The 15,315-nt window shown below is 42.3% G+C and overlaps 1 protein-coding gene across 2 annotated transcripts in view; it reads right to left on the bottom strand.

Moving 5' to 3' along the window:
* Positions 1–301: 301 nt before the first annotated feature.
* The window catches only part of LOC309561397 (uricase-like), a 33,722-nt gene continuing 18,708 nt past the window's right edge, over positions 302–15,315 (bottom strand). For both annotated transcript variants that reach the window (XM_082265278.1, XM_082265279.1), the window contains exons 5-8: positions 5,384–5,570; positions 3,583–3,706; positions 621–704; positions 302–458 (exon numbers count right to left, since the gene is read on the bottom strand). In XM_082265278.1, coding sequence (XP_082121404.1) covers positions 384–458; positions 621–704; positions 3,583–3,706; positions 5,384–5,570 — 470 coding nt within the window. In that variant the 3' untranslated portion in view covers positions 302–383. The remainder of the gene's footprint in view (positions 459–620; positions 705–3,582; positions 3,707–5,383; positions 5,571–15,315) is intronic.

Genomic DNA, 15,315 nt, shown 5'->3' with positions numbered 1-15,315 from the left:
ACCATACAAACAATCCGAAAATCGGCAGATCGGTCGTTGGACGAATTCTCCCTTCAGATTTTCTTATCGTGTGTACGGGCCTTTAGTTATTGTTTCTGGGCTTCAGGCATCTAGCACTGTTTTGGGACTCTTGCCTTTGAACTTCTTCTGGCAGAAACTCACCTGGTTATGGAACGAAAGTGGAGCGTTTATTTTTTGGCAGCGAGCTGTAAGGCTGCTTTTTCTGTGCTGTGTCTAATAAAATGAATCTATCCAAAAAAAAAAAAATCTTTCTTCCTAAACAAATAAAGTGCAATTAAGGTGAATGCAATCATTTGAATATTTTATTTTTGGTAGTAGTAAATCACACTGGTCAGCAGACACTTCCTTTACTCCTGCAAAAATTATAACTTAGATGGAATTCTTCTTCGGACACTGCCAGCGATATTTCCATAGGGCTTGTCTGAGGGCAGCAAGATCTGTTTAAAAAAATAAAATTAAAATTATTATTTTTTCTGCGCAAACAAAATAAAAATCTGGAACAGCAAGTAAGTAAAACCCTGAAAGCTACATCAAAAAATTATAATTAAAAAAAATGTTACATTTCTAACCACAGGAGTATTGAGATTTGAGATGATTACCTCATCCTGGTTGTTTAGGCCAAATTTGCTCATGTCAATATTAAAATAATGCTTGTTTGGTAAAATAACTTCAATCTCTTCAATCTGAAAAAAAAAATTATACTACTGTCAGCAATGTACAATTGAGAGTAAATACAAATAACAGATTTGGCTACTTGAGATATATTGGTTCTATTTTTTTTCTCTAAGGGAAACAAAACATTTTTATCCGTTCTCTGCAATGTCCTTTTCTTTAAAATTCTATTAATTGCATTGAAAAAGCAGAAGTAATGGCCACGAGGTGCTTTATCTCAAAAAAGGAACTATTGGTGTTATGGTCACTGTAAACAGGATAAATGATTATGGTAACCACTTGAGTACCAGCTTGTAATACTTCTTCATTTCCAGGCCATGTGATAGTTTGACTAACAATTATTCCATTATGCAACACTGTACACAAATTACCAATTTAAGACTGGAAGGATTTGCCCCCTTAATGACCAGGCCCTATTTAGCGATTCGGCACTGCGTTACTTTAACGGACAATTGCGCGGTCGTGCGACGCTGTACCCAAATACATTTTTTTTTTACCACAAATAGAACTTTCTTTTGGTGGTATTTGATCACCTGTGCGATTTTTATTCTTTGCGCTATAAACAAAAAAAGAGTGACAATTTTCAAAAAAAAAAAAAATGTAAAAATCAAAATGTTTTTAACATTTTAGGTCAATTTGTTTTCTGCTACATATTTTTGGTAAAAAAAATTGCAATAAGCGTATTTTGATTGTTTTGCGCAAAAGTTATCGTGTCTACTATCTACAGGAAAGATTTATATCATTTTTATAGTTTTTTTGTTTTTTTACTAGTAATGGCTGCGATCTGCGTTTTTTTGCGGGACTGCGACATTGCGGCGGACAGATCGGACACCTAACTGACATTTTTTACACTTTTGGGGGTACCAGTGACTTCTCCCTGGAATGATCACAGAGCCCCTGTGATCCTTCTATATAGGATCACATGTCTCTATGGTCATTTCAGAAGCCACGCCCCCCCACAGTTGGAATCATTTCCCTAGGCTCACATTTAACCCCTTGATCACCCACAGGGTTAACCCCTTCCCTGCCAGTGTCATTATTACAGTAACAGTGCATATTTATAGCACTGATCACTGTAGTAATGTCACTGGTTCTCCCAAAAGTGTCAAAAATGTCAGTCAGGGGTCCGATCTGTCCGCCGCAATGTCGCAGTCCCGCAAAAGAAATCGCAGATCGCCACCATTTCTAGTTAAAAAAAAACAATAAAAATGACAAAAATCTTTCCCGTAGTTAGTAAACACAATAACTTTTGCGCAAACCAATCAAAATACGCTAATTGCAATTTTTTTTACCAAAAATATGTAGCAGAAAACAAATTGGACTAAAATGTTAAAAAATTTTGATTTTTACATTATTTTTTGAGAATTTCATATAAAAAAAATGTGAAAAATATTGTTATTTTTTTAAAATTGACGCTCTTTTTTTGTTTATAGCGCAAAAAATAAAAATCGCACAGGTGATCAAATACCACCAAAAGAAAGCTCTGTTTGTAGGAAAAAAGGGACATCAATTTCGTTTGGGTACAGCTTAGCACGACTGCGCAATTGTCCGTTAAAATCACGCAGTACCGAATCGTAAAATAGTGGCTGGTCTTTGAGCAGCCAAATCTTCCGGGCTTAAGTGGTTGAATAGCATAGGGAATGATTCAAATCCCAGTCCTGTTCTGCTGTTCAGGGCTCCATTGGAGAAATATTTACTCGCTTTTCAATCTCCACATACAGAACTGAACCTTTTTTTGTTAGAGTAGAGGAAGCGACAATTCATGCACAATGGGCGTTTGCTAACTTTCTTAAACCTCTTTTCCTCCTGGCAGAAAAAAAAATGGTCGAAACTTGTAAACTCATGTAGCGTGTTTAGGTGCGTCAAGCACTTGGGCGGCAATTCATTTAATTGGTCAGAATAATAATTTATTCTGGCCATTGAAATGAAAAAACTCTAAATGTGCCTAATGCGTAGGCGCGTCAAACTTTTTTTCTTCCAAAAGTCTGCTGCTTCTGGACTGGCTGTGGAGTTTTTTTTTTTTTTTGTGTCTCTAAACACCCCTGCTTCTAAACTCCTCTATGTGCATAGACACATAAGCTAACATGCAAGGGCGTTATTGGCAGGAAAGAAATGCCAGTAAGCAAGAAAGTTATTTTATAATTTATAAAAAAAAAACAAAAATATTTTAATATTAATTTAAAATGTATAAATTCATTTTTAATTTATAAAAAAAAATGCCAATAATAATTTAAAATGTATAAGTTAATTTATAATTTATAAAAAAAAAAAAAAAACCCCAATAATATTTTAATATTAATTTATATTTTTTTATTGCTGTCTGTGACCCTGTTGCAGATACAGTTGGATAGAGTCGGCAATGGTTAAAACTGTTGCCAGTGTTTTATTTTACCATCTGTGTCTTTACTTCCTGTCTTGGAGGCTCAAAAGGAAGTGAGAGAATATATTTCCAATGTAAGGGGAAATCTCTCTTGGGAAACCGTCACCAGAACTGGTGTCCCCATTGGAAGATTTCTCCTTTATTCCCATTCTGGTCCAAAATTTTGAATTTTTCCCTATACTTTCATTCCCAGTGATATTGGAGATCAGGACAATTGGAGAAGGTGCATTTCCCTAATGGAGACAAAGACAACAATAAAAACTTGAAAGTGGTTAAAAGTGGTTCTAACCCTTCCCCCCTCTCTAACCCTAACTTTTCACCATTCCATCCAAAAAAAAGTAATTTGTGGAAGGGGTTCTATGCGTTTTACTGCCCTGTCCGCTTTATTATACAATATATGAGGTAAGGCGTGGTTATGAGAGGGGTGGAGCATATTTGTCATGCTTTTTCGTTCTGAAAAGTTGTCGGGGGTAAACATTATTTTTTAACTTTTGGACAGATGAGAATACCTCTGGAATCCGGCTGAGACCCAACACTTGGATGTCATAAAGAGTTTTCTGGACGGATGGAGAGTATTCTCCTTTGTCATAAGGTCCAGCAAATATATCCATGATTATTTCCTTCATAATTTGCCTTAAGAAAAAAAATATCACACAGGATTTTAAGCTAATTACATTAATTACATTAGTCATGTGATCTTTGTCGAAGGTGAGATTTAACTTTGGAGTGGTTGATCCTCTCCTTTAGCAAAGATCATGTCTTAAATGTGGCCTAGAATTTTGGCCATGCAACCGGCACTGAAAGGAGACTGGAGCAGTATATTCTCCAAGAAGGAGACATATTTCAGCTGTGCCATTATTTACCCAGCCCAGCAGCATCTCAGTTACTAATTACATTCAAATACACAAACTCCTACACATACAGTGGCAAGAAAAAGTATGTGAACCACTTGGATGTAGCTGGTTTTCTGCAGTAATTTGGCATTAAATTTGATTCTGATCCTCATCGAATTCACAACAATAGATACTGTGCTTAACCTGATACCACATAAACCTGATACCACATAAACAATTCTAATTTCTCATGTCTTCATTAAACTCACACATTAAACATTCACAGTTGGAGGAAAAAGTAGGATTAAGCCCCGAAAAGGGTGAAACCTGTCTAAGGAGTTCTCTATAGGTGGAGAACATAAGCTGAAGCCATCTTTCACCCATCTCATTCATATTTATGCAACAGGATATCTGTGTCTGAGTGCAGACTGGAGCCTAACAAGCCAATTCTGTCTGACTTGCACCATTCTTTTCACATGCTGATCCAACAGACACAGGTTTGGAGGGCATTTGAGTGGTACTATTTTCATTGTTTTGGCCTATATTTTAAGATCGCTGTTTATAAGAAGCATCAGCTGATGTCAACCATGCCTCTCAAAAAGGGGCTCTCTGAAAACATTTGATCAGGAGTACATGATCTGCATAAGGTTGGAAAGGGATACAAACCAATCTCAGAGTGGTTAGGCATCCATCAGTTGACAGTTAGACAAACTGTCTATAGATGAAGACAGTTTAGTACTGTGGCTACTTGTACTTTTCCTTGAATAGGGCATCCAGCAGAGATGACTCCCGAGGCACAATGCAGAATCTTTAAAGCAGAGTTCCACCCATTTTTTTTTTTTTTTTAATGTACAATCATTCTCATGCCCATCTGCAATGCTATTCTAAATGGCAATTTATTTATTTATTTTTTTCAAAATGCCTTCTTTGCCATTTCTTTATGCAGCACTTTTGGTTCCTAGGCAGTGTCAGTGAACTACAGATAACTGTCATCTATGACACGAGTCCATGGGAATCACCTAATGCTGATATCTTGCATGATTTCCAGACCAGAAATGAAGTGATGGGGAGGAGTTAAGCGCCATTTTGTCCTCTGGATTGTCCTCCGATTGACAAGTTGCCATAACGATGGAGTGGGAACTTCTGACAAGTACATATGACGGGTCTCTCGACTGGTATTAACCCCAATGGCACAGAAAGATTACCGCTGTGGGGGTAGGGGGGATTAGATGGCAGACAATTTCAACCAAAACCTCAGCCAGTAGCACAAGGGACACTTCACATTGATGGTAAGTACCGTCCCTTGTGCTGATTTATTATTTTATTTTAACTAAACTTGTGTTTTATACAACAAAAAGCAGGGAAAGGGCATCTGTGATTATTCTATGAATTTATATTACTAAACCTCCTTTCTACAATCTTCTGTAGGAACATTAAGCAAATTCTGTGCGCTGGTCATGTAAGTCTCTTTACGCACCATTTAGAATCAAAGTTAACCCCTTGATTGGTGTTGTATCTCCACTTGCAGTTGACCACAGTGGAAAAGCAGCGGTCTTTCACATCTTGGAGTGTTGTGAACTGATCCTTTAAAAACCCTTCAAACCCGGACTGTGTTGTCTTCAAGACTCGAAGTTCTTTGATCCCAGAGTGAATCACTGGCTGACCTATACAAGCCGGACAAAACAATGCAGAAAAAAGAACATAAAGACAAATCTTTGGTTGGTAATAAAGATGGTATTAATACATACAGCGGGTATAGAAAAGAACCACAACCTTTAAAATAATCCCTAATGGTTGCTTGGCAGCATGAAACTAAGACAGGTACAGTTTTTGTTTTATCCAGCTGTATTTACTAGTGCAACTTATAACATCCAAGTAAAAGATAAAACATCAATTAAAAAAAAAAATCAAAAACAGAATAATTGAGTTGGAAGAAGGATCACCCCCCCCCCCTCTAAAAATGACTTGCAAGCTCAATCAGGTGTAGCTAATCACCTTTTCAAGGACATTTCACTTTCAACTTTGATCAGCTGTGGTCATATTGATTAGTTTAGCATGAAAAGATCTTTCCTGGAGCATTTCAGTCCCTGGTAGTGCAACTGAAGCAAACAATAAACTATGGGTGGCAAAGCACTGTCACCGGGATCTCCGGGATAAAGTTGTGGACAGGCACAAGTCAGGAGATGGATACTAAAAAACTCAACGGCTTTATCACTTCTTAGAAGCACAGCAAAGTCTATTATTAAGAAGTGTAAGGTATTTGGTACAACACAGACCCTCTTTGGATCAGGACGTCACTCAACACTTGATGAAAGAGCCAGGTGGAAACTGATCAGAGAGGCTCCCAAGAGACCTACAGCAACTCTGAAGTAGTTGCAGGAATTTATGACAAAGAGTGGTCATTGTGTGCATGAGACAACATGAGACAACAATATCACAAATTCTTCACAAATGTGGCTTGTATGGGAGGGTTGCAAAAAGAAAGCCACTCCATAAGAAAGGCCGCATGCAATCACAACTGAGCTTTGCCAAAACACACCTTGAATATTCTGAGGCCACATTGAAAAAGGTGTTATGGTCAGATGAGACTAAAATTGAATTATTTGGCCTCAACACCAAACGATCTGTCTGGAGGAAATCCTATACAGCTCACTATCCAAATAACACCATTCCTACAGTAAAGCATGGAGGTGGGTAATATCCTGTTATTGGGGTGTTTCTCTGCAGCAGGGACTGGAGCACTTGTCAGGATAGAAGGAAAATGGATGGGGCAAAATCTGCTGGCAGAAAATTGTCAATGGAAAGAAGGTTTACCTTCAAACATGACAATGACCCAAAACACACAGAAAAAAAATAACTACACAGTAGTTGAAGGAGAAAAAGGTGAATGTCCTTGCATGGCCTAATCAGAGCCCAGCCTTAAACCCCATTAAAAATCTGTGGAATGACTTGAAGACTGCAGTCCACAAACAGTCACCATAAAATGTAACTAAACGTGAGCAATTCTGCAAAGGAGAGTGGGCAAATATTGCAAAGCCTGGATGTGCAAAGTTAATAGAGACATATCCCAACAGACTAAAGGCTGTATTTAAAGCATAAGGTGGTTCAACAAAATACTGACATAAGGGGGTGATCCTTTTTCCAACTCACAGTGATTCTTTTTTTGAAGTTTTTTTTTATCCGGACATTTTTGTGTTATATCTTTCACTTGGATGTTAAAGGTTGAGTAAATTAACCACTTACCGACCGACCGCCGATTTACGTTGGTCGTTTGAAGCTAAATACCGGGGTTATGGCAGCAGATAGCTGCCATAACCCAGTATTTTTGAAAATGGCGGGCGATCGGCTTTCAGGTAAGGGTGGTCCCAGTAGCGGATCTTACGGTGCACCGGAAGAGGTAACCCACCTCCCGTCGCATCCCGATCCTTTTCCCCGCTTACCAGACCCGCCGGCAGCGGGGAAAACAATCCGGTCCCGGATCCTCTTAGACATGAAGATGGCCCTCACTCGACTCTATGGTCTTGGAGGGCCGGAGCAACGTCAAACGTCGTTGCCTAGCAACCGGCTTAAAGAGCCGATTTTTTTTTAACAATTTTTTATTCTTTTTTAGTGTACATGTGAGATCTGAGGACTTTTTGACCCCAGATCTCACAATAAAGAGGACCTGTCATGGCTATTTCTATTACAAGGAATGTTTACATTCCTTGTAATAGGAATAAAAATGATCAATTTTTATTTTTTTTTTAAAACTGTGTAAAAATAAAAAAAAATAATAAAATAAATAGGAAAAAAAAAACACCCTGTCCCCATTAGCTCGCACGCAGAAGCGAATGCATACGGAAGTCCCGCCCACATATGTAAACTGTATTCAAACCACACATGTGAGGAATCGCCGCGATTGTTAGAGTGAGAGCAATAATATGAGCCCTAGACCTCCTCTGTAACTCTAAGATGGTAACCTGTAGAAATTTTTAAAGTGTCGCTTATGGGATTTTTAAGCACCAACGTTTTTTTTGCCATTCCGTGAGCGTGCACAATTTTAAAGCATGACATGTTGGGTATCTATTTACTCGGCGTAACATTCTCTTTCACATTATGGAAAAAATTGGCCTAACTTCACTGTTTTCATTTTTAATTAAAAAAAGTGATTTTTTTTTCAAAAAAAATTGCGTTTGGAAGACCGCTGCGTAAATACGGTGTCATAAAAAATATTGCAACGATCTCCATTTTATTCTCTAGGGTCTCTGCTAAAAAAAAATATATATATATATAATGTTTGGGGGTTCTAAGTAATTTTCTAGCAAAATAAACAGATTTTCTCTATCGCTCATTGACAGACGTAGTCCTCGGTGATACAGCACCTTCGGGTTATGTTGCCTCCACAGGAGCAGGACTAGACAGGAAATAAAAATGCTCTGGCCACACCCCAGGGGCAGTCCCCGAGGGTATATCCTCTCTCTCTCCGCCACAGCAAATCAGTTTTTTTCTGTCTAGTCAGGAGTAAGGGCCTAGATACCTTGCTGGGATCTTCGGTCCTGGCAAGATTTTTTTCTTAAAAAGATTTTTTAGACAGCTTTTTTCTCCAGTGTTCCTGTGAGATCTTCAAGCAAGAAAGCTGAACTGGGCGACGGGCTGGATGTTGAGATCCGGTGGTCACCCCAGTTCAGCCTACGAGCGCGTGCAGGCCATAGCTCCGCGCTGGGTCGGCCGCGACATAGTCCCACTGGGGGACTGACCCCGCGAGTTAAACGTCTCGCTGAAACGCCAAGGACCATGAGTCACGGCGTCTGTATTGGTCGACAGCCCTCCCGCCCCGGTGGAGAGGGGTACTGTCAGGAGTTGGTGCCCGTCTGGTTCCGGTATGGTGAGTAGTATGTTCCCCCTTTTCCCCTGACGGGTCTTGTGGTGAACGCGAGCCCCTCTCTGTATGGTAAGATAGAGTCCCCCTCTATCCTATAACATGGCACAGATCCCCCTACTTTGAGTGTGATTTTATGTGCAAAAAGCCAGGAGGCTTGGTTTGGGAGCTAACAATCTAATTGTATACATGTTAAAAAGATTGTAATCAGTGGCAGTATGGGAATCTTACTGTGATAATAATAAAGTACCTACCAGTCAGAAGCCACGGACATGTAGACTGCCTTCCTAGTCAAATCTCCAGCAATAGCAGGCCTTCCGAACGGCCATGCGGTCCGCCAGGGCCGGTACCGCCAACCACGCCAAATCCCCATGCAGAGAAGGTGTTGTGTGCTCTGCAGCACGCCGCTATTCGGTACAGGCCGCCGCCATTTTTTTTGCTGGATCGCACAAGCCGCCATTTTGGCGTAGCCTCGTGTCTCCAGCATGGGGGCGGCCATGTTTGAGGTGATCCAAACACCTCGTGGAGCTAGGGGAGGCGCCGGAAGGCGTGCAGAGGGGCGGAGCCGCCTCCTTTCTTCCTGGGCAGCCAGCCAAAAGACTTCCTGTTTGTGAAGACAGCGCTTTAACCTGTTGCAGTTAAACTCTGAGCATCAAGTGGTGAGCCTGGGGGTCTATCTCTCTCTCTCTCGATCGATAGGGATCCCTAGCAGGTAACACTAAGGGGCTTTTGTGGAGCTGGGGGTCTGAAAAAAAAAAAAAAAAAGTTTTTTTATTGAATTGTATTATCCGGGAAGTTACTGGAATAATCATGGACCCTGCCACACAAATTCCCCCACCTGTTTCCCTCGAGGGGGCCACGGGACCCGCCGGTGCACAGAGTATGGATGCATTTACAGCAGTTTTGGAGTCTTTGGTGGCTCGGGTGGAGGCAGCCTGTCAGGGACGGGGGTCAAGGAAGCGACCCCCGCCTACCCCTATATTATCTGACACCTCTGACTCAGATTCAGAGATGGTCACTGCAGCTGCAGGTCCCTCTGCAAGGGCTGTTACCTCAGGTAAAGCTCCCTCAGACAGTGAGGAGGACGTTCCTTCTCCCGCTATAATTCAGGAAGAAGCATTGGTGGACGCACTAGTTGTGGCAGTGCGGGAAACCTTAAGACTTGAGGTTTTACCGGCAGAGGCAACTGAAACAGAGATTCCCTTTGGTACTAACAAGCCCATCAAAACGGTGAAGGTTTTTCCTGTACCCAAGTGTTTTGGTAATAAAATTAAAGGAGAATGGGAGCATTCTAAGCGTACCTTTACGATTTCCAAGCATATTGCTAGACGCTATCCATTTGAGGAATCCTTCATTAAGAAATGGACGGTACCACCAGTGGTGGATCCACCTATTTCCAGGCTGAATAAAGCCACGGTTATCCCAGTGGAGGACACTTCGTCCTTTAAGGATCCGGTGGATCGAAAGATGGAAGCGGAGTCCCGCACTATCTTCTCCCTGATAGGGTCAGCATTTAGACCAGTAATTGTTATTGGTCTTGTTTCCCAGACACTAACGGAATGGGCGAGATTGGTACGCCAAGACCTAAGGGGAAAATATATCCCCCAGGGAACATCTGATTTGATGGAACAGATTATACAAGGGCTACAGTTTGTCTGTGACGCAGCCTTGGATGCTACCCCCCTATTAGGGCATGTATCTATGTCAGCGGTAATCCTCAGACGTGTGCTGTGGTTAAAATGCTGGTCAGCTGACCTAGGTTCCAAAAAGACCTTGACGAATCTCCCCTTTCAGGGGAATCGTCTATTTGGGGCCACCCTAGATGAAATTATTAAGGATGCCACTGGGGGCAAGAGCACTTTCTTGCCACAGGCTGCTAAAGCTAAGGGACCTCGCAACAAGCGAGGACCTTTCTTTACCGCCCATAAAGGGTTCGTACGCCCGGCTGGAACAAGCGGGAAAGGCAAGACTCCTCCAGGAGGGTTTAAGAAAGGCTGGTCGGACAAACAGAGGACCGACTCAGCCAAACCCGAAGCAAAGGATTACACAGCCTGAAGGTGCGCCCCCACCCGGGTTGAGGGTGGGGGGACGTTTTCACCGGTATTCAGGACATTAGATCGAGCATCGACTACTACTACCGGTGCGATTCTTCCCTTCCAACATTTAAGTACTACAGGGAGCGGTAGTCACCGTTCCCTGAATAGATCTTTTCCTTTACCTTTTCCTAAGATTAGTCTCTATTCCCCACAGGAATCGGATCTGGTTGACCAGACAGACCAAGAAGCCTCTAGCCGGGTGACTTCGGTCCCTGAGGTTCAACCAGAAAAGATCACCCTTCCTGATAGGAATCAGGTATCTGATAAATGTGTGGGAAGAGAAAACGACCAGACTTTCTCGGATGGTCGGGCCAGATAGCTCTAGGGACGCCTGGTTCAGATCCAGTCAGCGCCAGTGGTCCTAGAAATTCTAGGCTGGCCTCGTCAAGCCGGCCTGGCCCACTTGGACATGCTAGTCGCAGACGTTCCGTGGGAACTTCGTCTCAGGGAATGTCTGTGGTCTCAAGGACCAATTTACCATCGTGCTTTACAGTCGCTGGTTTTAATGGCCTGGCCATTGAGACCCAAGTACTGAAGGACAGAGGGTTGTCAGCTTCAGTCATTCCTACCCTTATTAAAGCAAGGAAAGCGACTTCCAGCAAGGTCTATTATCACACATGGAAGACTTATATTGCGTGGTGCGAATCTTTAGGATTTCCTCCACGTACCTATTCGGTGACTCGAATATTGGCTTTTTTGCAAAAAGGGGTTGAGCAGAAACTAACCTTGAGCACCATCAAGGGTCAAGTTTCAGCATTAGCAATCTTCTTTCAGAAACCTTTAGCTACCAAGTACTTGGTGCGGAATTTCATCCAGGGGGTGCGGCACCTGGCTCCACCAGTCCGCGTGCCCTTACCGCCCTGGGATCTTAATTTAGTTTTGTCGGTTCTACAGAAACCTCCCTTTGAAAACATCAGGGAGATTCCCTTGCTTACTTTATCCCAGAAGGTGGCCTTCTTTGTGGCTATCACTTCTGCCCGCAGGGTGTCAGAACTGGCTGCATTATCATGCCAGTCCCCATACCTAGTGATTCATAGGGATAAGGTAGTACTTCATCCTAAGCCATCCTTTCTTCCTAAGGTGGTTTCAGATTTTCATCTGAATGAAGATATTGTACTACCTTCCTTGTGTCCTCAGCCCAATCATCATCGGGAACATGCGTTGCATTCCTTGGATGTGGTTCGGGCAATCAGGGTATACCTGAAAGCTACGGAATCATTCCGTAAGACGGATTCACTTTTTGTGATCACGGATGGCCCCAGAAAGGGGTTGCCTGCATCTGCCGCGACTATTGCCAAATGGATTAGACAGACGGTGGTACAGGCTTATTCCTTTAAGGGTCAGAGTCCTCCGTTCCCTGTTAGGGCGCACTCCACTCGAGCGCTCAGTACTTCCTGGGCCTTTCGCCATCAGGCGTCAGTGGTCCAGGTATGTAAGGCGGCCACCTGGTCGTCGGTACATACCTTTACAAAATTTTATAAAATTGATGTGACGGCATCGGCGGATGCCTCATTTGGCCGCAAGGTTTTGCAGGCCGCAATTTGAGGAGACCGGTGGTCTACCTCGAGGGTTTTTTTCTGTTTGAAAAATTTCTTTTTGTTGAGTCTCATCATTAAGGATGAGCATTGTAAACTTCTAGTTGGCACCGGTTGGACCTTCTAGATTGGGATTTGATTTCCATTTTCCCACCCCTCATTTGTGATACTGCTCTGGGACTTCCCGAAGGTGCTGTATCACAGAGGACTACGTCTGTCAATGAGCGATAGAGAAAAATGGATTTTTGTAAAATCTTACCGTAAAATCCTTTTCTCTTAGCTCATTGACAGACGTAGTCCCCGCCCCTCTGTTTTTGAGTTGGGTTGGGTTAAATTCTCTAAGCACTGCTTTTGTGACATAACTGATTTGCTGTGGCGGAGAGAGAGAGGATATACCCTCGGGGACTGCCCCTGGGGTGTGGCCAGAGCATTTTTATTTCCTGTCTAGTCCTGCTCCTGTGGAGGCAACATAACCCGAAGGTGCTGTATCACCGAGGACTACGTCTGTCAATGAGCTAAGAGAAAAGGATTTTACGGTAAGATTTTACAAAAATCCATTTTTTGCTTGTAAACACCAAGTGTCAAAAATAGGCTTGGTCTTAAAGTGGTTAAGTAAAGGGGACATGTCATCCCAATGAAGCTAATATTTTAGCAATAGTTGTGCGCGTTCCCCAACAAGAAGTTCAGGGAAGCAGCACACGGCAGCCAATGGATGCAGGAGGGACAAAAATCAATTACTAATGGTTTTCATAATGTCTAGTAAGGAATTGTTTACTTTAATGAAGCTGCAAATTATTAGTAGGTTGTTAAAAGAAAATTACCTTTCGTACTACTTTAATGAGGTTGTATATTAATAAAAAATGTATTTGATATACAGCTAGAATGTGTGCCTGAATCTGGTTTGACATCAGTCCCCTACCATCATCTACTCAACAGCAAATAACCGGGGAGAGAGCAGGGCAGCACTAGGGCCCAATCAGGTTCTAGCAGAAATAGTAGAGTGAACAAAGTTGGTGACTTATCAGTATGTTGCTTCTCTTGCATTGTCCAAGTAACAGGAGGGGGGTACAGAGGTGATACCGATATAGCAGACCTTCTACCTAGTTAAATAGACTTACCTTACACCTGGATTCAGAACTGGAAAAGGTGACATCACAGTCCTTCCTGCAAAATTCAGGGCAAGACTCTAGAACAGTGTCCTTGCAACATCTCATGAGATACATGATCCTCAGCATTTTCAAGATCTCGGCGGAAGGACTGTTACATCACTCTCACATAGACACTGCTGGAAATGGGTATATTTTGTAACTTTCCCAACAGATGCTTTTTTAGATGTGGAATGCAGTGTTTTTATATTGCGTGAGGTGGGCAACTTTAGTGACTACACTATCCTGGCTGGCCTGGCAGAGTTATTTCAATGGCAAAGGTAGCTGGACAGACCTACAAACTACAAATCCCCTGATATATACAGTAAAACAATTTACATAGAATTAGATTATTTAGATTTTTTGATGGATATGGCAACTATAACACTACTGCCTGTAATAATTATGCCATTAATGGGTACAGTAACTGTTAGACCTTATTCACACAGGCAGAGCTGCTGTTAGAAATCACGGGCCCCGTACAGACTACCTGGCAGGGCCCCCCCAAGAAAATATTAAAGATATATTTAGCTAAAATTACAACAAAATCATTATTATATCACTATTATCAGACACAAATATAACATAACTCGCATAATTCCTGCTAAGAGCCGGTTCACATAGGCGCGACCCAACTTGCCGGGGCGACCTGTGAAGTCGCTGGGCGCAGCTCGCACCGCGACCTCGGAGCGGCATGCACGGACTTCATATCATTGAAGTCAATGCAGGTCGCCCCAAAGTAGCTCAGGACCCTTTTTCTAAGTCGGAGCGACTTGTGTAAATAAAAAAGAAAATGAGATGAGAAAAAGATACAGGCTGGGCAGTTGGAGCTCAGTGATCAGAGAGACAGAGAGAGAGAGGAACAAAGTTATAATTTACAAATAAACTCCTGAGCAGAGATAAGTGCTGGGAGGGGGAGGCCACACAAGGGAGGGGGATTAGTGAGGGACAACTGTCTCTTTCTCAACAGATAAAGGCTGATAGCAGGGAGAGGGACAGATCAGATTCAAGTGCTGGAGGAAGATTTCTGTATTTGTTGTCCATCACTAATCCCCCTCTCTGTGTGGGCCCCCCTGTGTGCTCGGGCCCCCTACAAGAGGGCTGGTGGTCCCCCCCTATCAGTGGCCCTGCACACAGGGCACCTGCTTAGCACCTCTGAACTCCTTGTCTCCTGGCAGGACAAAAGGTCTGTTTAAGCAGTAACGAACTCCACTGTCCAGAATGTTAATTTATTCCGTTCATTGAAATGCATTAACGTTCAAACTTGCCTAAGCGCTTCTAGCATTTAGGTGCATTTACACATGTTTAGGCATGTCTAGCGTTTTTCTGCTCTTTAGGTCCTCCTGAACGCGCTTGTGATGTTCTTTTTGTTTTCAGCCTGTAAATGCTGTTCTTATAATATGCCTGTAATTGCCTATGTGTTCATAGATACATAGGCTAACATAGAGGCGCTTTTACAGGCTACAAAGAAAAAAAAAAGCCAAACGTCTGTAAAACAAGTGTTTAGAAACCCTGTCTGCATGAGACAGTTACCTGCAATAACTACAACTAATATAATAACTATGGCACTGATAAATACAATAAAATAAAAATTCCTAATACTCCCATAATCCTTTCTAAACACATGGTCTACTGTATATCTACAATGTAGAAGGCACCAGCTTAGTTACTATTTGTGTGATCAGGTGCTCCAGTTTTTGGGCCGGTTACTCATTACCTCTGTACTTCTGACCCACATTCGGCATGATGGTCCCTATGTGTTCTGTCCTCTGGGT

The sequence above is a fragment of the Pelophylax lessonae genome (genome assembly GCF_965119305.1).
Source record: "Pelophylax lessonae genome assembly, chromosome: 8".
Classification (NCBI taxonomy): domain Eukaryota; kingdom Metazoa; phylum Chordata; class Amphibia; order Anura; family Ranidae; genus Pelophylax; species Pelophylax lessonae.
Note: the sequence above shows the minus strand (reverse complement) of the source record. Positions and strands in the feature narration are given on the sequence as shown.